General features: G+C 42.2%; 1 protein-coding gene across 1 annotated transcript in view; it reads left to right on the top strand.

The window, feature by feature from the left end:
- The window catches only part of LOC135074791 (dynein axonemal heavy chain 3), a 111,827-nt gene that overhangs the window by 53,133 nt on the left and 30,972 nt on the right, over positions 1–27,722 (top strand). Inside the window, exons 39-56 of the mRNA XM_063969171.1 lie at positions 440–465; positions 7,573–7,690; positions 9,602–9,690; positions 10,131–10,244; positions 11,046–11,171; positions 12,682–12,842; positions 14,129–14,272; positions 14,655–14,774; positions 15,201–15,366; positions 17,650–17,902; positions 18,528–18,654; positions 19,408–19,519; positions 21,813–21,926; positions 23,573–23,750; positions 24,896–25,000; positions 25,342–25,503; positions 26,593–26,779; positions 27,468–27,588. Of these exons, the coding sequence (XP_063825241.1) occupies positions 440–465; positions 7,573–7,690; positions 9,602–9,690; positions 10,131–10,244; positions 11,046–11,171; positions 12,682–12,842; positions 14,129–14,272; positions 14,655–14,774; positions 15,201–15,366; positions 17,650–17,902; positions 18,528–18,654; positions 19,408–19,519; positions 21,813–21,926; positions 23,573–23,750; positions 24,896–25,000; positions 25,342–25,503; positions 26,593–26,779; positions 27,468–27,588 (2,423 nt within the window). The remainder of the gene's footprint in view (positions 1–439; positions 466–7,572; positions 7,691–9,601; positions 9,691–10,130; positions 10,245–11,045; positions 11,172–12,681; positions 12,843–14,128; positions 14,273–14,654; positions 14,775–15,200; positions 15,367–17,649; positions 17,903–18,527; positions 18,655–19,407; positions 19,520–21,812; positions 21,927–23,572; positions 23,751–24,895; positions 25,001–25,341; positions 25,504–26,592; positions 26,780–27,467; positions 27,589–27,722) is intronic.

The following is a 27,722-nucleotide window of genomic DNA, read 5'->3' as shown; positions in this document are numbered from 1 at the left end:
AGTGGTGTGATGATGATGATGATTCATTCGACTAATTTCGGCCATCGCGAGCACTTCGACTCCTCTCTTGGCGGCGCTGGCGCTGCCAAAGATGGCTTATGTTATATATGCATACATGTATGTATACCTAGGTTAGTTGCGCGGCTGCGCCCGCGGTTTACTATGAATAAACGCCAGTGCGTTGACAGCCGTCTATAGTTTTACTCGTGCCCCTCTCGCCTCTCATACTTAACACTGGCGACGTTTCTACCCGCGTTGCAACAAAAAAAAATGTCGTTCTCAAATTTCGGTGTATTATCGGTTTTTGATCATGAAGTACATACATGGAAGACGTACAAATGTAGGTTAATGCAATTGTTTATTGCAAATGACATCGGCGTTGAGAAAGATCCAACGGGAGAGAGAAGACGGGCTATACTCCTCAGCGCACTCACGGAAGGCACGTACAAGCTCGCAGAGGATCTTGCGTTGCCCAAGGAACTTCACGAGGTGCCCTTCGAAGACATCATAAAACTACTCGACACCCACTTTACACCAAAACAAGTCGGATTCAGCGAGCGTCATCGGTTTTACGCTGCCACGCAGCAGGCCACAGAGACACCGTCGCAGTGGGCCGCCAGGTTACGTGGCCTCACTTCACATTGTGGGTTCACGAATGTTGAGGAAGTGTTGAGGGACCGGTTCATCATGGGCATGTCTGCGGGACCCGAAAAGGAAAAAATGTATGTGCAAGAGCTGGAGGGTCTGACTCTGACCAGGGCCGTGGAGCTGGCCGAGGGACTGCGGAGCGCGCGGGCCGCCGCCAGCGCCGCCGGGCCGCCGCCCGCGCCCGCCGACCAGCTGTACAGGATCGCGCGCCCCGCCGCGTCCGCGGCGCCCACCGGGCCGCGTCGTGGAGATCGTGAGAAAGTGAAGTGTTCGGTGTGCGGTTATAATAACCACAAAGCTGAAGCGTGCCGTTTCGCTAATTATTCGTGTCGAAAGTGCAATAATAAAGGTCATTTAGCGCGTATGTGCAAAAAAGTGAACTTCGTTGCTACGACCACGAGTGAGGTAAACGAGGGCGACGACGACGACGGTGAGTTATTTAATATTCGTTCCGTCAAAGGTGAGCCGTTAGTTGAGTCGGTATGCGTTAACGGGAAACAGTTACAATTTGAAATTGATAGCGGCTCGGCGGTGACTGTCATATCGGAAAGAACCTTTAGGTTACATTTTGCGAATGTACCATTGTCAAAAACAAATAAAAAACTTATAAGCTATACGGGTGAGGTGCTGGCATGTGAAGGCTGCGCGCGAATGTCTCTGCGGTGGCACGACCGTACGCGCGACATAGATGTGTACGTGGTGCGAGGCGGTGGGCCGCCGCTACTGGGGCGTGATTTTATAGCTCAGTTCAATTTACAACTTACTCCAGTACACTTTTGTGATCAAGATAGTACCACTATTAAATCATTTCAATTACGGTATCCCGAATTATTTTCTGGTAAATTAGGTAGATTTAACCTATATGAAGTAAATTTAACACTAAAAGAAGGTTCCAAACCCATATTTTGCAAAGCGCGCCCTGTGGCTTTTGCATTAAGAGATAAGGTAGAAAATGAATTAGCACGTTTAGTCGAATTGGGCGTGCTTCGGCCGGTTGATCATTCAGAGTATGCGTCACCGATCGTGCCGGTATTAAAGCGCGATGGCTCGGTGCGTATTTGTGCTGATTATTCTGTAACTATTAACAAACAATTGAACATCGATCAGTACCCGCTGCCGACAGTAAACGAGTTATTTTCTAAGCTTCATGGGGGGAATCAATTTACAAAATTGGATCTTTCCATGGCTTACAACCAATTTTGTCTTTCTATGGACTCCCAAAGGCTAACATGCATAAATACGCACCGCGGTTTGTTTGCGTATACTCGCTTGGTGTTCGGGTTAGCCAGCGCGCCGTCAATATTCCAGCGGGCCATGGAAAACTTACTTGCAGGCATAAACGGCGTGCTCGTACTGCTTGACGACGTCCTCGTGACTGGACATGACCGTTCTGAACACCTGGATAGGCTAAACCAGGTGCTATTGAGACTACAAAATGCAGGGTTAACGTTGCAACGTGAAAAATGCGATTTTTTTCAAAACGAAATTAGTTATTTAGGATATGTGATAAACAAAGAGGGATTGAAAAAATCAGCGGATAAAGTGAAAGCCATAATTAATGCAACGACTCCAAAAAACGTTAGTCAACTGCAATCGTTTTTGGGACTAGTAAATTATTACAGATGTTTTATTCCCGGCGCATCCAGTATTTTAAGCCCCTTATATGAACTGCTAAAAAAAGGCAAAAAATGGTGTTGGTCTCATAGTGAGGACGAGGCATTCAATAAAATAAAAAAAATGCTAGCGTCAGACCAAGTTTTAACACATTTTAATCCCCATGCTACAATTATTCTCACAGTGGATGCGTCCCCTAACGGTTTGGGTGCAATTTTATCACAAAAATGTGAAAGTGGCATAGAAAAACCTATTTCTTTTGCATCTCGTACACTCAATAATGCCGAACGCCGATATTCACAAATCCAGAAAGAGGCTACGGCCATTATATTTGGAGTCAGGAGATTTCATCAATATTTATACGGGCGGTCGGTACCGTTTGTTCTGCGCACTGATCACAAACCTTTACTTTCAATTTTTGGCCCACATAAAGGTATACCAGAAGTCTCTGCAAATCGTCTTCAACGATACGCTCTATTTTTAAGTGGATACAATTATAAAATTGAATATATTAAGAGTGCAGACAATACCGCTGACTATTTATCGCGCGCTAGTTTGCCAAACGTAATAGAAAACGAGTTGGCGGGAGACGCGGCAGCCCGCACACTTCGCGCAGAGGCGGACTTATGCGACCGCGCTGCTTACGTATGCTTCGTCGTGCAAGGCTCGCTCCCGATAACTATAAATGAGTTACGCGATGCAACTAATAAGGACCGTAACTTAATAAAAATAATTAAATATGTACTTAATGGTTGGCCGAAATCAGTTTCTGATATTGAATTAAAACCGTATAAGTTATGTCAACAGGAACTGTCTTATGAAAACGGGTGTCTAATGCGTGGACATAAAATAGTTATTCCTGAATCATTGCGCGGAGTAATCTTGTCAGAACTCCATAAATCACATTTAGGTATAGTGAAGACAAAAGCCGAGGCTCGAGCCCGCTTTTGGTTTCCAGGAATTGACAGTGCATTAGAACAAATGATAGGCGAGTGCGGCGTGTGCGCACAGCTGCGTGCGTCGCCGCCGCGAGCGCCCGTGTCGCCGTGGCCCTACCCCTCGCACCCGTTCCATCGCATTCATCTCGACTTTTTAGGTCCGATTAACGGCCGAACGTACCTTGTCATTATAGACGCTTACACTAAATGGCTAGAGATATACGAGATGAATGCCTGCACGACGACTAATGTAATAGACAAATTATATGAATTTATGTCTCGTTTTGGGCTACCTCACACCCTGGTAACCGATAACGGGACATCGTTTTGTGCTCAAGAGTTTAAAAAATTCTGTGAATTAAATGGAATTTCCCATATGACATCACCGCCCTACCATCCAGCCAGTAACGGTCAAGCAGAATCGTACGTAAAAATTGTCAAACGTGGAATAAAAAGTAGCTTGCAAGATAGTAACAATTTAAGGGAGAGTAGATTAAAATTGTTAAAGTATATTTTTGACTATCGCAATTCCGTCCATTCAACAACAGGAACGTCCCCGGCTCAACTAGTGTTCGGCCGTAAACTGAGGTCGCGGCTCGACCTCTTGAACCCGCGTCCGCCGCCGGAGTCGCCCTCCTCTGCCACACTCGTTGATCATGTTGTCTCCAAACAGTGTTTGCAAACTAAACTACATGGCGGTAAAAATAGAACATTTACCATAGGACAATATGTGTGGTACATGAAATTTTCAAATAATAAAAAGTTTACTTGGATGAAGGGAGTTATTGTTAAAGCTTTAGGGAAAAGGTTGTTTATGATTAAAGACTGTATAACTACAAATTTAATAAAAAAACACGCAGATCAAATATTAGATTATAAAGGCTCAAACTTTGAATCAAACGACCATTTACTAAAGGGCAGCGACGAGTGTACCTATGACCATAATAATCTGGCCGACATTATTGCAACATCACTACCTGAGCCTCAACCAGGTTCTCTAGAAGCTGACGAAATATCCAGCTACGGAGGGGAGGAAAGGGAAAGGGATGAAATAGCGACTGCATCGTTGTCCCCACCAAGCGGCTCCTATGTAAACATGGATAGAGGCGTCCGACGGCCACCAGAATCGGTTTCTCCGCCATCCTCGCCGGTCGATACAGAAGTGCCGAGTGGCTCGTTTGTGACCATGAACAGAGGCGTCCGACGACCACCGGAATCGGATGACGATGATTTTTATGATGTTGCAGAAGTCGAGGAAGCGTTACCCAGAATCGAAGAGAGGTCAAAACGCGCTCGCCCTGTTGTAGACTATAAGCGTTTCTTTTAATGTTATCATACTTGTTGGGGGAAAAATGTTATATATGCATACATGTATGTATACCTAGGTTAGTTGCGCGGCTGCGCCCGCGGTTTACTATGAATAAACGCCAGTGCGTTGACAGCCGTCTATAGTTTTACTCGTGCCCCTCTCGCCTCTCATACTTAACAGCTTACGTAGCCGATCTTCGCGGCAAACCATCTGAGCACGCCGCCATCATAATTACAGTGAATGGCGACAGATACTAAGGTTTATGGTGTATTGTGTGATGGATTGGCTCCTCGAAGTGGTGCTGAAGGCGGTGTACGGCAACTTCCGCGTGCACATGGACCAGGTGCTGCAGGAGACGGGCTACATCCCCGAGGGCGAGAAGCTGGCCAACAAGCACGCCGCCAACATCTTCTTCGGGAACTACATGGAGCCCGACGCCGACCCCAAGGTTTATGACCAGGTCAGTGAGTGAGGGCATTGCATGATATTGTTTTTTCCCATTTTGCACACATTAATATTTTGTGAGTCGCTTTTGTATATCTTTTCTTAGCATAGGCGCAGACCACCGACTTTAGTTGGTCGATAGTTGGCCCCGATTCTGATTTGTATGACGAATCTGCCGATACCATCTGTGTAATGTGCGCACGTTCTTACATCTCCATACTGATTATACGACATACTACAACCCGACCCAACTATTGGCCAACTAAAAGTTGGTGGTCTGCGCCTAGGCATAAATCTATACAGGGTGTCCCGTAATGTAACGTCAAGCCGGAACTGGGTGTTGAGGCAAGTTGTGCTGGTTATCAGAAAAATATAAAAAAAAATCTATGTGGCATATTTAAAAAATAATAGGCATTTAAAAAAAATCAAAAAATTCTACTCCAGGTGACGGTCCTTTTGCTCGTGTTGCCACAAATCTTCACTTTTTCCAAATTTTTTTTTTGTTATGTAACCCTGAATAATGCTTCTCTAAATTTTTATCAAAATTACAAAACCAGCTGCTCCAGCTTGGACGAAAAAAATACATTATTCCCCAAAAAAATTTCAAAATAAAAATTTTGCCTAGTTTAAACTGACTGTACTAAAAAAAAAATTGTACTACGCGAGTATGGCAAGTGACGTCATAATTTGGCGCATTTAGTAAGGATTCCAAAATGGTATAACACTTGGTAAATTCTTGCTGTAATTGTCCACAATTTTTGGTTTTTTGGAAATAATCCCATTTTTAACTTTATCTACCTTGGTTAAAAATTATTATTCTAATGAAACCAAAATTCAAGTTTCTGTGACTGACTACCGTACAGTCAGTCACAGAAACTTTTGTCACCATGACAGTAATTAGTAGTTGACATACTGTGACAAAAGTCACCCGTGCGCGCGCGCCTTTACTACCTGCCCTGCCTGCACTTGTACTTGGTAACAGGGATAATAAGGATATGAAGTTTCGGTTATGCATACGGTTACGGATATTAGAATAATATTATGCCGGTTTCGGTTACGGTCACGGATATGAAATCCTTTCAGATTATCCGAAAGTCTCGGATAATTTCGGTTACGGAATTATTAGAATTTCAAAAATGTAGGTATAATACAAATAGCAAGATGCTGCGTGAGCGTGACCCACATAGCTACTTTATGTACCAACTAAGACGACACCTATGTATGATAAAGGTAAAACAGGCTGGCATATTAGATGGTGCCAGCGAATGCCAGACAAGTTGGTAACAAATATTAAGATTTAAGGTAAAATTCCAAGACGGGCCGCAGACCGCAAACTGCAACCGCAAACTGCAAAACTATGAAATCGGCAGCGCGGCATTGCAGCTGCGGCGTGTATACTGCAAATTTCATAGAGTTTTGCAGTTTGGCCTTTATCCGAAACTATCCGTAACTTTTGAATCAGTTTCGGTTACGGTTATGGACATTTTTTTATTTCGGATATCCGATAGTTTCGGTTACGGTTACGCATATCCATAACATCCCTGCTTGGTAAGATGGCCCTCTCCGTCCCGCTCATACCTTTTAAAATGGCTTCTCCACCTCACTTAAGCCAGAAACTTAAATTTTGGGCACATTAGAATAATATTTTTAACCAAGTTAACGGGATTATTTCCAATAAACAAAAATTGTCGACAATTACAGCAAGATTTTACAAAGTGTTATACCATTTTGGAATCCTTACTAAATGCGCCAAATTATGACGTCACTTGCTACACTCGCGTAGTACATTTTTTTTTCAGTACAGTCAGTTTAAACTAGGCAAAATTTTTATTTTGATATTTTTTTTTGGGAATAATGTATTTTTTCATCCAAGTTGGAGCAGCTGGTTTTGTAATTTTGATAACAATTTAGAGAGGCATTATTCAGGGTTACATAACAAAAAAAAAATTTGGAAAAAGTGAAGATTTGTGGCAACACGAGTAAAAGGACCGTCACCTGGAGTAGAATTTTTTGATTTTTTTTAAATGCCTATTATTTTTAAAATATGCCACATAGATTTTTTTTTATATTTTTCTGATAACCAGCACAACTTGCCTCAACACCCAGTTCCGGCTTGACGTTACATTACGGGACACCCTGTATAGTTAGATTTCTGATTAGGTTAGTGTATTGTGTAATCAGGCAGGGCTACCGTATTTGAGCTCATTTACTGTCGCCGCTGGCGCTGGGCTTAGTGATAAGAGTGCATTGTTCACTAGGGGTGACTTCCCTAAAAAAACTGGAAAATTGGATAGGAACAGGACCTTACCAGCACCAAGTGGTGAGAACTGGAAGAGAGTGCTTTGTGAGGCAAACAACAATATCATTTTTAGGATAAAGTTCCATTTTAACAAGTCTTTTCTTTTCTTCTCTTCTCCTGCACTGACATTACCTACCTTTCAGAGACCCACTGTTAGGTCTCTTCTCACAGTCAGAGGACTTGCCTTTCTATCCCAAATATAGATCACCGGCCAATCTGGATGTCACTGGGTGAGGCCTATGGTCTGCAGTGGGTGTACTCTGAAATGATGACGATGATTATGCCCACAGGTGATGGACCTGGACGACATGGCGGTGAAGATGGAGTACTACCTTGAAGAATACAACGTTGTGTCGTCGTCGCCCATGGCTCTCGTCATGTTCCGATACGCGCTCGACCACATCTCACGCTGCACGCGCGTGCTACTTCAGGATAACGGTACTGTCTAACTAATGGCCTGATTACCAAACACCAATATACATTCTCGTTACCACAAAGGTGTCCCAAAAACTCTTTGAAGTTCCCACATCAGACAAACACATTATAGCGCCTGTCTTGACATATCTTATAAACTTATCGTTTGAAACAGGTCTCTTTCCTAACGCACTAAAGTTATCTCTAATTAAACCCATTTATAAAAAGAGTGACAAAACGAACTTGGGAAATTATAGACCCATAGCATTGATACCTATAATTTCCAAAGTGTTTGAAAAAGCAATGCAAAAGAGGATAATGAACTTTTGTAAGAAATTCAATATAATAACTCATGAACAATTTGGATTTCAACAGGGCAAATCCACCACGCTAGCTTGCTTTAACCTTGTTCATAAAATTGCTTCTGCTCTTGATCGAAAACATCACTCAACTGTACTCTTTTTAGATATGTCGAAGGCTTTTGACTGTGTAGCCCACAATATCCTCTTAGCCAAATTAGAAAAATATGGAATACGTGGGAAAGCACTATCTTGGCTTGAATCATACTTGGAGGATAGATCTCAATGTGTAGAAATAAATAGGGAAGACAATAACAATATTGTGACAACACACCGCTCTAATTATAAAATAAATGGAATAGGAGTACCCCAAGGTAGCGTACTGGGACCCACTCTCTTCCTTTTATACATAAATGACTTGCCTAAATTTACGAACCATAACTGTATAATGTTTGCTGACGATATATCTATAATAATTGACTCTAATCTTAGTAACCTTGACAACTATGAATCTGACATCAATAATACAATTAAACATATAATAGAATATCTTGACATGAATAATCTTAAAGTTAATTTATGTAAAACCAAATATGTGCAATTTAATGTAAAAGGACGCAAGGAAATTGACCTTAAGCTAAGACATGATGATCTTAGTATTACAAAATCAAATATCATGACATTCCTAGGTATAGAATTAAACGAAAGCTTAAACTTTAAAAATCATATTGACAAAGTCTGTAACAAGGTAAATAGATTTGCTTACGTCCTTCGCCGCTTGACATATAAGACAACACTGAGCATTACGCTATCAGCTTACTACGCCTATGTGGTATCTACCATTAACTACGGACTCTTAATTTGGGGAAACGGTACAGATGTCCAGAGAGTATTCATTGCACAGAAAAAATGTATTAGAGCTATCTGTCGCAGAGGACCCTCTGACTCTTGTAGGCCTCTATTCATTAAACTGCGAATTCTTACCGTCCCTAGCATGTACATTCTAGAGAGCTTCAAGTTTGTTATAAAGCATCCTCACCTATTTTTAAGGGCAAGGGATATATACCCAAGAAATACTAGATTTCCAAGCAGACTTGTAATAAATTTTTCTCCAAAAACCTCGCTATACAAAAAAAGCTGCTACAGTATGTGCATAAAAATTTATAATAAAATCCCAGAGATATTTAAGACAGGGTCAACTAATGCAATGATACGAAATCTCAAAAATTGGCTGATAGACTGCTGTATCTACAACATTAATGACTTTTTTAATGACCATTTTGCATGCTAAAAATGTTAGCAGAATAGTAAGCACTGTGTAAATTATATTATAAGACCTCATATGTAAAATACCTATTCTATGCAATAAATCTTTGAATTTGAATTTGAATTTGATAAGTCGAATCAGTAAGACAACAAACGAACCTGCCTAGGTGATTTTTATTAAATTTTGGCCTGAAAAGACCCGGATCATAATTAATATTATTCAAAGGCCAGCAATTTTACAAAAAGACATAGTTGATGATTCCGTTCTAACGAGGGCATAAGATTGGCACTAAGATTTTGACCCATTTAGCACAAAGCAAATGACGAAAGAAGAGTGAAAGAAGCTCATACTAATCGCAAATATTTTTAGGAAATTTGCTACTGGTCGGTGTTGGTGGCAGCGGCAGGAGCAGTGCGGTCAAACTGGCCGCCAGTATTCTGGAAATGAATGTCATTCAGGTAAGCTGGTTTGATTATCTCAATAATCTATGTTTGGACGAAGAGATGTCTCAATGGATACACACATATTGATGAAGTATCACATATTTACTGTAGATTATAGAGCAGTAAAGTTACACCCACTTCTTACTCTCTTATAAAGTTGTTAATTTTAACTTTCATACTGTTAAAACTACTAGTTTTCGTTTACTAATTTCGTTACTAGTAGTTACTAGTTTAGGTTTTGTTATCTTTCTCTTGCACCAAAACTTTATCATGAAAACCTGTTTTGTGAATGTGTTATAGCATCAGCACCTAGACGTGGGCATTGCAGGGCCTTTCTAGGGTCTTTGTAGAAATCTCTGGTAGAGGTATTTGTCCAGCAGTGGACGTTCTTTGGTTGAAACTAAAATCAAAAATATAGCACCAGTATTCTGATGATGAACACCTCTGTCCATCAGATCGAGATCTCCCGCGTGTACGGGCAAAACGAGTGGCGCGACGACATCCGCAAGCTGCTCATGAAGGCAGGCATCATCGGCAAGCCGCTCGTCTTCCTCTTCGCCGACAACCAGGTCAGATCATATCTACGACTAGCCCGCCGTTTTACCCCCTTAGGGGTGGAGTTTCGTAAAATCCTTTCTTAGCGGATGCCTACTTCATAACATCTACCTGCATGCCAAATTTCAACCCGATCCGTCCAGTGGTTTGGGCTGTGCGTTGTTAGATCACTATGTCAGTCAGTCAGTCAGTCACCTTTGAGTTTTATCATATCTATGATAGCATTCCCACAATATTGAATACAGACAGTGCCTAAATGAGTAGTTTCTCGGGGAAGCGGAGTGAGAGAGGTGTGACATGTGATGTAACAGAGCAGTCAGATATGTATATCGATGTCTGAAGCACAAGTCTCGCTGACGTTGAGAGCCTACGCTAAAACTTCCGCAGGCGCTCACACGCGTATCTATATCGACACGAAAATAGTGTATGAAGCCCAGTGTGGGGTGGATGCGGGCGACGAGTTTTTACATATGGTGGGGCGTGGTCGCACGCCACGGCTGTGTTTATAATAGGTGCTGTTTACAATAGGTGAGCGTACTATCGGCAACAGTGTTAACTGCCCATTGCCAGTCATGTCATCTCGTTCTATCGCAAAGAATCACCATTTGATTAGAGCGAGAACAAAAACGGAAATGGATAGTTAACAGTTTGGCCGTGTGTACATGACGTACTGGCACCCGTCCGTGCTAGCTCCGTGTACCCACGTAAGTTTTAGAGTAGGCACTACAAGTATGTCAGCTATGCGCTACACATGTATTGATATTTCAGCTCATAGACAACACCATAGCTTTCCCATAACTAATTATTACTGGCAGATAATGTACGAGGGCATGGTGGAAGACATCAACATGCTGCTGAACACGGGCGATATCCCTAACCTGTACGGCATGGACGAGAAGGTCGAGATTCTGGACAAGATGCAGACCGCCGTGAGAGAGGCTGTAAGGACTTTGAAATTCTGCAGTACCTAAATGGATAGATATACAGGGTGGAAACGATAAGTGATCTCACTCGATTATTTCTAAACTATACAAGATATCCAAAAACTGGTTACTGATCCTGAAAGTGCTTTATGAGCTCTATCCAACGGTACCAATAATATAGGTTACCAAATAAACTGGATCTATCCGAAAATTCAATGTTTCCGGCTTCCATACATTTAGTAAAACCACATAATATTAAAAACTATACAAGATATCCAAAAACTGGTTACTGATCCTGAAAGTGCTTCACGAGCTCTATCCAACGGTACCAATAATAGGTTACAAAATAAACTGGATCTATCCGAAAATGCAATGTTTCCAGCTTCCATACATTTAGTACTGCCACAGTCATGGCACTCATGTCTTGATAATATTATAGCAAGTAAAGCCTAAAACCAATGTTTTTCATGAATAATTTTAAATAAGAATGCAATTTGGAGTTCAATGTAAGTGTTTATTATTGAATAAAAAAAATTAACACTTCTAACATTGTGTGGCTGGCATACATTTAGTATGGAGCCTGAAAACATTGAATTTTCGGATAGATCCAGTTAATTCTGTAACATATTACTGATACCGTTTGAAAGAGCTCGTAAAGCACTTTTATTATCAATAACCAGTTTTTCGATATCTTGTATAGTTTAGAAATAATCGAGTGAGATCACTCATCGTTTCCACCCTGTAGATAGTTATAATGTAGATATTCTTAGGCTGAGTTGCACCATCTTACTTTGAGCGTAACTATAACGATAACCGGTGTTTTTTGTATGGAGTTTGACAGATTTTTCACGTTTGTCATAGTTAAAGTAAGATTGTGCAACCCAGCCTTAGTCTTTATTGCACAAAAGTTGCAATTCGGTTGATTAAAATATTATTATTCGGCATGTGACGATACACAGCATCTGGTGAGAGATGCGTCTACTTCCGGTGTAGTTTTTTACCATTTTATACCTTAAATGACGTCATTTCCGTAATTAATTAATAGGAATTGATTATTATGTGCATACACCTGTGAAGAGAGGTAAGACAGATTATTTTACAAATCGCAAATACATTCGCTAATACTTTTATTATACCACGTTGCTTGTGTGGGGGATCTGACACAAAGCTTGGTTAATTAGTTTCGCTACCAAGGTTGTCCAGTAGAAGTGTGACAACATGAGAAATTTCTTGGATAAGTAAGCAGATGCTCTGTAATGAAAGTCATAAAACCAATCAATACGTTTATGTCTGATCGCCATCGCGCTCGCGGACTGAACGCGTTGCTTTGGTCGAACTTTACTTTTCGCCAATTAGGCTTTTAAAAAGCCTATTTTGTGCTTCATTGATACTGTATTCAATAACCTAATTTGAACAATGTTTTTTCCAACGCTTACCATTGGTCCTCATCTGAAACGTAAGTACCATCTTTACCACATTTTTTCTCACCAAACTACTCCGAATCTACACCTTATTATGGCCATTCCAGGGCAAGAAAATGGAGACGACCCCGCTAGCTATGTTCGGGTTCTACGTAGACCGCGTCAAGGCCAATCTGCGCATCGTCATGGCCATGTCGCCCATTGGAGACTCCTTCCGCAATAGGCTGAGGATGTTCCCCTCGCTGATTAATTGCTGCACTATTGATTGGTGAGTTTATTCAAGTTCTTATAAGATTTTAAACTTTCGTTCCATTTCAACTTACTATTTTAGTAAGACACGGGCCTTAACGTCAAGCCGTGAGTACATAATGTAACTCATTAATAAACGTCGCGTTAAGACCCGTGTCTTACTATTTTAGTCAAGTTCTTGTTTGACAAATTAAAGAAGTGGTATCCAGGGGGAGAGGGAAAGTGTAGGACCGCGGGTCTCTCTTATTTTGTGTAATGTGACATTAAGTTTTAATTCAGATACATATTTATTTATTTTTTTGTATTGTGGATACTGTTAGTTTAAATAACAGTAATGCTCGAAGTTTCCCTGCGTGATCGAATCAGAAATTAGGAGATTCGTAGGAGAACCAGAGTGACTGACATAGCCCGCAGAATCGCTAAAATCAAGTGGCAGTGGGCGGGGCACATAGCTCGTAGAGCTGACGGCCGCTGGAACAGGAAAGTTCTTGAGTGGCGACCACGAGCCGGAAGACGTAGCGTGGGCAGGCCTCCCACTAGGTGGACCAACGATCTGGTGAAGGTCGCGGGATGCGAGCGACGCAGGACCGGTTTTTGTGGAAATCCTTGGGGGAGGCATTTGTCCAGCAGTGGACGTCTTTCGTATGTATCGAACGATTGTAGGAATTACTGTCCGCTCGCCTGCAGAATCACCAAACAAAGTGGCAGTGGGCGAGGCACATTGGTAGCTTACAGTGATAGAAATGATGGCTCTTGAGCTAAATAAGTTCTCGAGTGGCGACCACGGACTGGAAGAGGTAGAGTGAAGTGAGTGTGGGTGAAAGCGTAAGACCAGTGGCCTAATTCACGTATTTTGACAGTTAAGATCTCGCTGACGTTCAGAAGTCGTCCCATTGAAAAACAATTATAAATCCGTATTCACAAGGGTCATTGTGATAGAACGATTATTCGATAGGATCGCAACTCAGTGTATTGTTGTCGTTTAAGGTTTGGTACGTCGTCCCATTAAAAAACAGTTCTAAACCCTTATTCACAAGGATCATTTTGATAGAGCGATTACTCGATAGGATCGCAACTCAGTGTTTTGTTGTCGTTGAAGTTTTGTTACGTGAATAAGGCCAATTGTTGTATATGGAAGTCCTTAGGGAGACCTTAGTTCACCCATGGACGTTCTTTGGTTAAAATGAATGTACAGACGACGGCACGTCAACGTAACCACTGCGGGTTCTTGTGCAGTTGTATTAGGGGTGAGTTTGCAACAAAAATGGGTAACCTGATGTGCTGTCGTGTGTACTTTTCGCTTAGGTTCACGGCGTGGCCGGCAGAGGCGCTGGAGCGTGTGGCATCCATGTTCATCGCCAAAATGGAGAACGTAGAGGAAGAGCTGTGCACGGCCTGCGTCGAGATGTGCCAGCTTTTCCACATCAGCGTCGTGGCGCTCAGCGACAGGTAGATCTAGTTAAAGTCATTTTTTTTTATTTGCATAGACCAGTGTTTTTCGACCGTGGGTCGCAACCCCCCAGGGGGTCGCTGAGCCTCTATAGGGGGGTCGCGAGAGGTCGCAAAGACTACCTCAGTAAAAAAAACAGTAAAGTAAAAATAAAGGTACAAGTTTTGAAATGGGATGTTTTTCCCCACTTCCGTGATAATTCTAAGACAACTTAACCGAAAAGCAGGAGGGGGGTAAAAAAATGGGTCACGTCATATGGGTACGTTCCCTTGCCACATGCCTTTGAAGTCTTGTCATACTATCTTATTACGACAGACAGAATACGGTTGACAAATTCAAAGGTAGAATGACATTTTCATACTTTTTATGTTTACTTTGTAGATTCTACTCGGATCAAAAGCGTAAAGTGTACGTGACGCCCACCAGTTACCTGGAACTCATCAAAGCTTTCCAGAGCCTCTACGCTTTGAAAGTGGACCAGATTACCAAATCGAGGATCAGGTAAGTAGTCCCAATTAGTACTAGGGTTATAAAAGTCATAATATCATCACTTACCATCAGGTGAGATACAGGCCAAGAGCTTCCTCGTTGTGGATAAAAAAATATTATACATGAAATCCATTCTGCTTATTGATAAAACTACGCAGTATACCTGGTTTTCCTGGTAAACACTTCTAGCTAATTTCGGGAATCAAAATAATTGGTAAACATCACAACAAACCAAAGTATCCACAGTATAGGTGGCGCAGTAAGAGTTGAAGCGATCAACACAAGCAAAGATTTGTATCTGTATACGCTTTTCGCGCTGACGTCTCGCGTATTCTGACTGATTTTTGTGTTCTATTTAAGTATGTATTCGCCTCAACTTTCGTTGCGCGACCTATAAATTGGTAATTTAAGGTAATCTTGTAATTTATTGTGTTCCAGATACGAAACAGGTCTAGAACAGCTGGACTTCGCGGCAGGACAGGTGGCGGTGATGCAACAGAACCTGCGCGACCTCCAGCCTCTTCTGGTGGAGACCTCGGACAAAACCGAGAAGCTCATGATCAAGATCGAACAGGACACCGTCGTGGTGGAGAAGCAGAAAGAGGTAGGAAGTTCCCCAGGGAACAATTAACCAAACTAAGGTCCAGAACACACGGTGAAACGCAATTGCAACGAAACTGCAACTTCTAGATAAATAAATAAATATCTTTGGACAATCTCACACAGCGCCATCTAGCCCCAAAGTAAGCAATTAATATGCTTGTGTTATGGGTGCTAGCTTAACGGATATACTACTTATACAGGGTGTTAGGTAAATGGGTATACGAGCCGACACTAGCCCATGTTAACATGGTCATATAAATGGTATGGTGAAGTCAGAAAATTTATATCTTCATTTTAATTATTTTAATTTTCATACAAATCGGATTTTAAAAAATATTTTGTATGAAAATTAAAAAAATTTAAATGATGATATCGAATTTCTGACTTCACCATACCATTTATATGACCGTGTTAACATGGGCTAGTGTCGGCTCATATACCCATTTACCTAACACCCTGTATACTTTAATTAAAATTCATCATTTCAATTTCTGCCCGGCCGGGAATCGAACCCGGGACCTCTCGGCATAGTAGTCCGTTCTGAACCACTACACCAAACGGCCGACAATATACAGTGTGTCCGGGCTTGTAGTGATCAAACTTTAAGGGCGTAATCTATGGACAATTTTATCGATGAAAATACTTCAAATTTGGGGCTTGACCCATTTCTCGCAAAATTACGAGGATTTAAGTTTTTAATTTTTAGTTTTCACCTCTTCCTTCAAAAACAAGTGAAAGCGTGGGTAGCTTAACACTAATAAGCAAAAATTTTATATCATGCGATAGCCAATAAAATTATCTATTAGCAGAAGTAGAAAACAGATACAAGTTTCATACATTTTAAGGGAGTAAGAATGGATTTAATTAGAAAAAAACATGTCTTTTTTCACTTCTTTTTCAGTTATTTTCCAACACAAGAAAAACCAGGTCGTTAAGGTATGTTTTATTTGCATTGTATTATTAGTATTTGAGCTATTCTACAAAACGAATGTAAATTTATTAGTCTACGTCTATTAGTTTCGACGTAATTGTTGAACAAAGATACCCCTTCCCAGCGGTTTCCATAGTAATCAGAATAGGTTGTGTGATTCTTTCAGGCAGTGCATTTTCGCATGTCGCGTGCGCTATGGAAACCGCTGGGAAGGGATATCATTGTTCAACAATTACATCGAAACTAAAAGACGTAGACTAATAAATTTACATTCGTTTTGTAGAATAGCTCAAATACTAATAATACAATGCAAATAAAACATACCTTAACGACCTGGTTTTTCTTGTGTTGGAAAATAACTGAAAAAGAAGTGAAAAAAGACATGTTTTTTTCTAATTAAATCCATTCTTACTCCCTTAAAATGTATGAAACTTGTATCTGTTTTCTACTTCTGCTAATAGATAATTTTATTGGCTATCGCATGATATAAAATTTTTGCTTATTAGTGTTAAGCTACCCACGCTTTCACTTGTTTTTGAAGGAAGAGGTGAAAACTAAAAATTAAAAACTTAAATCCTCGTAACTTTGCGAGAAATGGGTCAAGCCCCAAATTTGAATTATTTTCATCGATAAAATTGTCCATAGATTACGCCCTTAAAGTTTGATCACTACAAGCCCGGACACACTGTATAGATACTTTTGAGTTGCATCTAAGTTTCTGCCATAGATTCCGTTGAGAGACCACACATGGCGCGACCATTTCAAACCGGTTTCAAACTGGTCTCTCTCTCAAAAGTAACTAGAAGTTGCAGTTTCGTTGCAATGAGGGTTTTCGCGAATGAAAAATCCGCCAGATGGCAATACGTAGACGCGAAGTCCAAATGCTGCATGATTGGTTATTTTTGACATGACATTGACAGATATGTCAAAATCCACCAATCACGCAGCTGTCAGACCCCACATCCACGTCCCGCCATCTAGCGGATCTTTCATTCGTGAAAACCCTCTTTGCGTTTCACCGTGTGTTCTGGGCCTAATACTTCACAAGTTAGTTTATAAATTGTCCAAATGTAAACTCATCTTTTTGGCACTTTACTTTTTGATTGCTTCGGAAGGTACCCATAGAGTGACGATTCGAAAACCGTCTGAGGAAATAGTCCTATGACAATTTAGCGACCATTTTTTAAATCCTGAAAGCAATGATAAAGTTGTATTGACTACTTTAAAAGCTCTGACTTCTCCTCCTCTCCGTATCTTTTTTACACCTGCAACTTGAAAGGTTCTTTTACATAATAATTAAATGTAGTTCCTTCTAATCATTAAGGTATTGCTATCTTCCCCCAACATTAACAGATCGTAGGTGCCGACGAAGCCCTAGCGAACGAGGCTGCAGCCGCAGCTCAAGCCATTAAGGACGACTGCGAGTCGGACCTGGCTGAAGCAGTGCCAGCGCTGGAAGCCGCTTTATCAGCGCTGAACACGCTGAAGCCTGCTGATATTACGCTTGTTAAGTCCATGAAGAATCCCCCAGCTGGTGTCAAGCTGGTGATGGAAGCTGTGTGCGTCATGAAGTCTATTAAGGGGGATAGAAAGATGGATGCCAACGGTAAGTTATGTTGTGCGTCCAATGTGCTTTTGAAGCCGCTACGCCCACGCTCAAAACGCTTGCTAGCTAACAAATACCTCGTCAAGCCTATGAAATGGTAAAACTCCAGAAGAGCAAATGGACTAAGGGGCTGGAAGATGAACAGTAATGCTAATCAAAGACCAATGACAGGTCGCGCGACCTATGACAGTTTACGCGACCTGTCATTTCCCTATGAGTGAGCCGGCGATGGCGATCTGCACGCGTTGGTGTGGTTGAAGCTTAATTTGTTTATTTTTATTTTATTTGTTTAACAATGTACCTAAAGCCTGGTCCGTGAGCACGTAGAATCCCGTCCAATGACCCCAAGCTACCCATCCTTATCGCTCGCGCGTAATTATATTGCTGTCGCGACTGTGCGACGCGCGCCCGCAGTGAGTGTGCGAGCGCGACAGCAACATAATTACGTCCGAGCGACAAGGATGGGCAGCTTGGGGTCATTGGACAAAATTCTACGTGCTCACGGACCAGGTTTTAATAATAATAGTAATTTCAAAGTACTTCAGACACGATATGATAAAGTTAACTTCTTGAATAGTAACTTCTTGCTGGTTGTTTGTTCTAAAACTTCAATAAACATCTACAGGCAAGCCCTACGAAGACTTCTGGGGCCCGTCGCAAAAGATGCTGGGCGACATGAAGTTCCTGGAGAGCCTGAAGAACTACGACAAGGACAACATACCGACGGCCGTCATGAAGAAGATCAGGGACAAGTGAGATATAATGTTGATAACATTTACAGTGGACACGCACTAGCCACGTGAAATTAGCACCACCGACCATCCCCATTCCTCCTGAGGATGCCATCAGGACATCAGGCGTTCCAAATCCCTAGCTAGCGTGGAAATTATAGGTTAGTGATGACTTGATGATGCTGATAAATGCCTTGGTTTGAGCAATTTTGCCTATCACACCTCGAACTTTATCTTTTTTTCTTAATTTACTAGTTTTAAGTTATGCTTCAGATTTTATACGTGTAGCTTACACTTGGATAAACACATTCTAGTCCTAAACCCACAGGATCTAAGAAATCCAGTGACTGTGACTAATCATTCTTAGAGCCAAAGCATACGATACGATGCCGGAGCGGTGTCGCTGCGTCGCCGTAAGGTGGCGGTTCGCATCGCGACAGAGACAGGAGACCGAGACGCGAGACCGAGACGCGAGACCGAGACGGGAGACCGCGAACGTTACTTGACTTTAGACAATTTATAAGCGACAGTTCGCAAGCGAGACAGAGACAGACAGGTCTCTGCCTTAGTCAAGTAACGGTCGCGGTCCCCCGTCTCGGTCTCGCGTCCCGGTCTCCTGTCTCTGTCACGATGCAAACCGCCACTTTTACATAGAAATATCTGAGGCGGGCACACAAGCCGTGCTGCGCCGCGCTGCTCGATATGGTGAAATCTTTGCGGTGCGGCGCCGCAACGCATCGTGTGCTTTGGCTCTTACTGATTCGTTAAATACAGATACATCCCGGACCGCGAGTTTGACCCGGTGGTGATAGCCAAGGTGTCGTCAGCCTGCGAAGGGTTGTGCCGATGGGTGCGCGCCATGGACGTCTACGACCGAGTCATCAAGGTCCAGTTTACAATGAGACTTTATTGTTACTCCTTTGGGAAGTAGGCAGCATTGGAAAATTCCATATGTAGCATAAAATAGCTGCAAGTATATTTGTTTATTTATTAGAAAAAGTACACCAACACTCCAACAGCAGTACCTCTAGCATGAAAAACTTTCGATTTCGAATCGTTTGCGTATTCGAATCGCCATCAAAAGATTTAGTAATGAAACTTAAACAGAGCTCCTCTGAAAGTGACTTAAAGTGAACTCAATGTGATAAATGGTAGCACAAAACTAATTTTGACAGTCAAAATTGTCACGTTATCGTTGAATTCGAAGGTTGAGTATCGAATTTTATCGAATACGCAAACGATTCGAAGACGAAAGTTGTTCATGCTAGAGGTACAGCACACATAAGACATTCGTTGTATATGTTACTGTAAAAGCTCGAACTACGGTTAATCTTAAGATTTAAGTGTAAGTCTTAGGATTTACCGACATGAGTTGGTAAATGTAAGTATTTCTGAAAATACGACGACTTTTTCGAGCATTTACCATTTGAATTCAGTATATGCTAGGTTTTACCTCTGTCAGCTGGTAGATGTTGGTTTTAGGAATAAAACAATGAGTAATTCTTAATTACTTACTTTCATCAACTATTAGACAAAACAGGTACACAGTATTATAAAGGTATCATAATATGATAGTAATAAGTACAAACTAATACCAACTTATTTCAATTATTTGCAATCATTTCTTTTTCTTGTGTGTTGGTGTTCACATTTTTACGTTTCCCGTTTTTATTCCTTCTGACTCATTACCAACGATGTTGTTTTCGTAAAAGTTTACAGAACTTTTAATTAATAAGATTATAACAGAAATGATAATACCATGGAGTCCATGGGATTATCATTTTTGTTATTTCGTCCATGGCATGGACGAAATGTGAAGTGGAAAAAATCGGAACTATAATAACCCAGCATTGATAGTAGCGCATACCTGTAAATATCATAATTATCTAGCCTATCTAGGACACTGAAATTTTGTACTGCATGCATCCTACTAATATTATAATCGCGAAAGTTTGTGTGGATCAGTTCAGTAGTTTTTGCTTGAAAAGAGTAACAAACAGTTACTCTTTTCAAGCAAAAACTACTGAACTGATTTAGATGAAACTTTACAGTATTATTTTATATGACATGATCTTACGTTGCTAAAGAAAAAACAAGGCAGTGGCATCATGGTTTGTTTAATTGTATTAAAATGAAAAGTGATGCCGTGGTCTTTCTTTTTAGTTCTTAAATTATTCGTATATTAAACAATACAAAAAGGCTGCGCTCGTGTAATGCGTAGATAAGACCGATTGTTACCTGTCAAAAACGCTTGTTTTGTTTTTCAACATTTACCGTGCCATTAATGTAAATCCTAAGATTTACCAACGAAATGGTGGTAAGAGTTCGAATCGTAAACCTTTTGGGACATTTACCATTAGGAATTGGTAGATCTTAGGTTTTACTGGAATATCTTAGGATTTACTGCAATTCGAGCTTTTACAGTAACATATACATTATCAGGGTTTATCAATTAACCGAAGACCAGCTTATTTTGAGTGTAGTAAATCTAAATTTTGGTAGTAAGTTATGAAACAGTCTTAGAGGATCCACGCTTACTTATCAAACATGTTCATTCTTAAAAATCTTAAATTATAGGATTGCAGTAAAATTGTTGATACGATAACCTTGGGAAGTGAGTTTCTTACCTTACTATTCCACAATGAACGGTCCTGCGCTGCCCGCATCCAGGCTCCTCCCGCGAGAAAACCTTTGTCCAGCAGTGGACGTCATTTGGCTGAAACGAACGAACGAACCGTACTATAGTCTGGTCCGTGAGCACGTAGAATCAAAATCAAAATCAAAAATATTTATTCAGTTTAGACCACAAGTGGCACTTATGAACGTCAATAGAAAATAATAAAAAAGAAAAGGTAGCCCTTATGGGGCACTTTACATGTCTCCTTATCTTTTGGGCCCTACCAGCGCTTCGAATTCGAATTTTGTCCAATGACCCCAAGCTACCCATCCTTATCGCTCGCGCGTAATTATGTTGCTATCGCGCTCGCACACTCACTGCGGGTGCCAGTCGCACAGTCGCGACAGCAATATAATTACGCGCGAGCGATAAGGATGGGTAGCTAGGGGTCATTGGACAAAATTCTACGTGCTCACGGACCGGGCTTTAGTCTCATGACAATCCACCAAATTACTTGGTTCAATCCTTGCCACCTGATCATTTACGATTCGTTTCCGTGCAGGTGGTGGCGCCGAAGAAGGCTGCCCTAGGCGAAGCAGAGGCCGAGCTCCAGATGCAGATGAACACGCTCAACGAGAAACGCGCCCAGTTGCAGAGTGTCTTGGACAAACTGCAGGCAAGTTGCAGTCTAAAAAATATCTTAAACTAGCTGACCCGGCGAACTTTGTTCCGCATTAATGGCATTACATAGTTGTCATTTGCGTTTTGTTATTCCAAGTCTGATTCTTTTTTGTTATACCACGTTTTATAGTGACTGACGTTTCATGTCAAGTCACACGGGAATGCTGTCGAACAGGATAAAAAGTATCCTATGTCCTTCTCCTGGCTCTAAACTACCTCCCTGACAATTTTCAGCTAAATCGGTTCAGCCGTTCTTGAGTTATAAGTGGAGTAACTAACACGACTTTTTTTTATATATAGATTAATAAATGGAATTGTTGACTGTCCACATCTTCTATCTAAACTCAATCTTAAAGTTCCCTTCAAATATCCTAGATATCCAATCAAAATCCTGTGTCCGCCCTTCAGAAAAACGGTATCTGGATCCTACTCCCCAATATCTAGACTCTGTAAATTGTATAATGAGTACAGCACTGAACTAGACTTATTTGGCATGTCGATTAATAAATTTAGGCGTCAAGCACACTTATTAGATTAGTAGATCAATGTCTACAGGAACATACCTACTATTACTTTCATTATGCATGCTGTGTTTGCCCATTTTATATATTGTACAATTAGAAATTAAGCTAGAATTTAGTAATATAATACAAGTATTATTGTACAATTGTTGGCAGACCAATAAAATAAATAGATAAATAAAAAGTTGATAACAAAGACTGGCAGGCAAGTTACAGGTCCAGGTTGCCCACAGATAACGGCACAAGCCACTGTGACAGCTTATGCACTTTGTAATAGGTGATATTTTGTAACAGAGCATAATTTCGAATTTTTACCATACCATACAATTTTCTGTTCATAATTAAAATAATTTAAGATTTCATGGTTTTCCTTTAATTTGAGTTATCAAGTTTGTTAGAGAGATTTCATCCTTATACTTAACCCTAACGATCGATGCAATAAAAATACAGAGTATCATTTTTAACAGATTTTAGTTGGTTTGATTCCCGGGTGTGGCAAGCAAATTTTTGGAAATCTTTGAATACAGTTCTATTTCTTTTCAAAAATAAAAGAATGTTTTCTTTGAGAAAAAAAATCTATCTACAAATACAATATTAAGAGTACTTTCCCTCCAGGTGGCATCACAAAATTCCACCCTGTATACCTATCGATAAAACGTGATGGGCGGGTACAGCATTCGCGCTGTTGTCACGCGGCGACTGGTGGTATATTTGAAGCCGCCCTAAAGCGAAGGCGTGCAAACGTTTCTACTTATTTGCACAACATAATACACAATTTATTTATTTAAAGACTTTATTGCACACACAACAATGTTCTGTACAAAAAGGCGAGCTTAATGCCATACGTTATTCTCTACCAGCTGACCTTGAGCAAAACAGAGATATTGAGTAGGCGGTGCTAAAAAGCTACAAAAATGTACACAATATAATACATAAAATATTATAATATATATTTATACAAAATATATACATAAATACATACATATAATTTATATAAAATGGATGACGAGAGGTAAGGGAGGATAGGAGAGGATAAGGGAGAAAAGGAGAGAATAAGGGCACAATATGGTCCTGCAGTGGAGACTAAATGATCTGATAATGATGGTAACACTCTTCTTAGGCCCTGAACGACGAGTTCGCCGAAATGACGCGCAAGAAGAAAGGTCTAGAAGACGAGATCGACCTGTGCTCGACCAAGTTATCGCGCGCTGAACAGCTCATCGGCGGGCTGGGCGGCGAGAAGGCGCGCTGGACCGACCTGGCGCACCAGCTCGAGGAACTGCTAGGGAATATTATAGGTGGGTTCCGTACACTAAAGCCTTGGGCAGACCAAACGCGGGGCAGTAGCAGCACAGTTTGAATGCGGGCCCGCGCAAGTTGTAATACATGAAACTCTTTGAAGTGTGTCACACCAAATTTGAACGCGGGCCCGCGCTCCAACCGCGCCGCACTGCAACTGCCGAAATACAAACGAGGCGGCGCGGGTGCAGGACAGAAGCGGCGCGAGCGCGGGCCCGCGCTGTTGTATTACTATGGCGGCCATATTAGCATGACACAGCGGACGCAGGGCGGCGGCAGCGCGTCGAAAGCGGTTTTCGAATATTTAAATTTTTGACAACCGCCCGCGTTTCAACTGCTTTGAAACTGCGCTGCTTTCAGTGTGCCTCAGCCGCGCTGCAACTGACCCGCACTGCTTCTGACCCGCGTTTGGTCTGTGGAAGCCTTAAGGGTGCCAAAACGTGCCAGTTGGGAACCTATTAATAACTTATACAGGGTGTCCCAAAAAGTAGCGTCAAGCCGAAGCCCAGAGGTAAAGCATCACTAGGGCTACCGAAATCACCGCTACTTTTGATACTTTTCGAGTTATGTTTTTTTTTACAAGAATAGGATTTTGGTTTACATTCGTGTTATGGATGTAAATACTTATGAATCAGATAGGCCTAGTATTCATCTAATAATTATAAAAAAATCAGGCATGTACCTTGTCTATTCACGCCACAGTGACCAAAATAGTGCCTAAGCACAGAAATTTACAACAATCATAACTCGAAAACTATCAAAAATCGCGGAACATACATGGGGGTGATTCGGATAGCCCTAGCGATGCTCTATCTCTGGACTTCGGCTTAACATATTTTTTGGGACACCCTGTATACTAGGTCTCACGCAAAGTATACGATTAAGAGCGTCAAACACTTCAAAACCTAAAATGACTAACTACACTAGCGTCTTCCTAGCGTTGCGGTCTCGCGAGCGCGCGCGCATTTTCGATGCGGCGTCGTTACAACTTTTTTTTCAGACAAGTAACGAAACCTCTTCACCCATCTATGCAATCCTACGCTAGGCAGCAACTCAGCGTTGGCATTACGGCGCTGCTGCTTAGGCGTTCGAAAGACGCTAGTTTGAGGAGGCCTGATTGAAAACATTCATTTTCTTTCTTCAGGAGACGTGCTTCTGTCAGCCGGGTTCATTGCATACCTCGGACCATATACCGTCAACTATAGACGGGAGATCGTGCAAATCTGGAATACGCGCACAATTGAATTACGTAAGTAAATGTATTTAATTTTATCAAGCACGTGCAAATTTTTCATGGTTCGGACTTCACTCCAGAGTGCCTTGACTAATGCCCGTTTTCACCATCAATCCCTAATTTTTAAGTGACCCCTATGGGACAAACTTGACCTTCATTGGTTGGGTTTTTATTGGCGGTCAAGCTGTAAATCCTGGCTACACAGGAGTTGCAGTGGTGGGAAATAAAGGTGGGAATAGTCCCGTATGGTAACACATAACAAGAATTTTGTTTACATAGGAGTCAAAATTATGGATTGATGGTGAAAACGGGCATAAGAAGAGGAGAAATTAATTTAATTTGAACTATGTCTCCAGAGATTCCGTGCTCCGAATCATTCTCTCTGATGACTACACTCGGCGAGCCGGTGGTGATCCGAGCGTGGAACATCGCGGGACTGCCCGTGGACGCCTTCTCCATCGAGAACGGCATCATCGTGGAGAAGTCTCGCCGCTGGCCGCTCATGATCGACCCACAAGGTATCGCGTCAGATAATCATCATCATCATCCTCTCTGATGACTAAAGCCTGGTCCGTGAGCACGTAGAATCCCGTCCACTGACCCCAAGCTACCCATCCCTATCGCTCGCGACTGTGCGACGGGCGCTCGCAGTGAGTGTGCGAGCGCGACAGCAACATAATTACGCGCGTGTGATAGGGATGGGTAGCTTGGGGTCATTGGACGGGATTCTACGTGCTCACGGACCAGGCTTTACACTGGGTGAGCCGGTGGTGATCCGAGCGTGGAACATCACGGGACTGCCTGTGAACGGCATCATCGTGGAGAAATCGCGCCGCTGGCCGCTCATGATCGACCCGCAAGGTATAGCCTCAGATAATCATCATCATCATTCTCGCTGATGACTAAAGCCTGGTCCGTGAGCACGTAGAATCCCGTCCAATGACCCCAAGCTACCCATCCCTATCGCTCGCGCGTAATTATGTTGCTGTCGCGACTGTGCGACGGGCGCCCGCAGTGAGTGTGCGAGCGCGACAGCAACATAATTACGCGCCGCAAGGTACACACCGTCAATAGGGTACCCATCTCTAACGATCCCGTGTTCAGAGACGTTCTTGCTCGTAACGATGTCAGGACGGCTGCACCAAAACGCTGCTTACGTAGTTTCGGGTCTGTCTGTCACTGTCGCTCATGCTGCATCTCGATTTGCGTGAGATGGATGGCAACATTTGTAACTTCGGATAACGTTTTTTCAGAGTAACCCCGCCTAGCGTTTTCATTAAGCCGATAGGAAACATGTCACATTCTTATCTAGCCTTGGCATTGAATCATCCAGTGCCTTTTTTATTTCTACCAAATGCCGTCCACTGCTGTATAAAGGCCTTCCACAGATTTCCAGAACTCAATACTCAATAGTTTATTGCTTCCATAATGTTTACAAAAGGTAAGATACAATTATGGACCCTGTCGGGCACTGCATTTTAGGAGAGAACTTCTGGTTCTGCGCTGCCCGCATCCAGGTGCCTTCAAAGACTTTTACTAGATCGTTGCCATTTAGCTTATTACATTTTAGTCTTCCGAATAACTGAAAGTTCATTTCCTGCTTCCAGAACAAGCGAACAAATGGATAAAGAACATGGAGCGGGAGAACCAGCTGAAGGTCATCAAGTTAACCGACCCCAACTACGTGCGGGTCCTGGAGAACTCCATCCAGATGGGATTCCCCGTCATCATGGAAAACATTCGCGAGCAACTGGACGCGGTGTTGGAGCCCGTTCTACTTAGGAACGTGTTCAGGTGCGTTCTCTGCCAGTCACACTATGAGCCGAAGCTCTCCATCCAATGGTGTGGTGGTATCACGAAAAATTGACCCGGACATTTCTACCCTGATAACTCAATCTCATGTCAACTCAACCCTTTTTTTTTCATCAGGAAATGCATGAAATTGCATACCCACTGGCCCAGGGGAACCAGTGGGTTATGTAAGGCTCTCCCTGCTAGATGGGCAGGGCCTACTCACTAAAACCTGACGGTGTCCTCCCGAAGTCTTTGGGACGGTGCTGCGAGTTATTGTCCGAGCTAGACGGCCTAGACATTCTTTCGCGGCTCCGCCCCAGACTGTGGCTGGCTCTGTTTGAGCAAGCGACGACTGGCTTCAGGGGAGTAGTACCTCCCCTGGTCTTCGCTAACGGTGCGCGTGAACACATGCGCGCGCCGCCGCCACGGGGTCAACTCAACCCTATGACAACTGAACTGAACTGAACCCAACAACTCGGCCCAGACAATTCGACCCCGATAACTGAACTCGTGGAAACTTGACCCCGACAACTCATCCCTAGGAAATCACTACCCTGATGAGTTATCGGAGTAGTGATTTCCTATTTCGACTCACAAAAACTTGTATCAATAAAATATCAATATGAATGTCATGGTCATATGCGATTTGTGAGTCAGGCGAGCTCTTCATATAACCGCTTGGCTGCAGGTCGGGAGGCATCGACTGCTTGAAGCTGGGCGACAACATCCTGGAGTACAACCACAACTTCCGCTTCTACATCACCACCAGGCTCAGCAACCCGCATTACTTGCCAGAAATCGCTGTCAAAGTAAGTTCCATTCATGCTCATAAAAGTCTACTTCTAGGGTTGTTGCACTTGTTGCCCACAACAGCCCGTCTTATGAAACGACGCTCTAAGCTCTATTCAAACCTAAGTGTGGATTTAAGCATAGAAATGCACGT

This window comes from Ostrinia nubilalis, chromosome 9, assembly GCF_963855985.1.
Source record: "Ostrinia nubilalis chromosome 9, ilOstNubi1.1, whole genome shotgun sequence".
NCBI lineage: Eukaryota > Metazoa > Arthropoda > Insecta > Lepidoptera > Crambidae > Ostrinia > Ostrinia nubilalis.
Note: the sequence above shows the minus strand (reverse complement) of the source record. Positions and strands in the feature narration are given on the sequence as shown.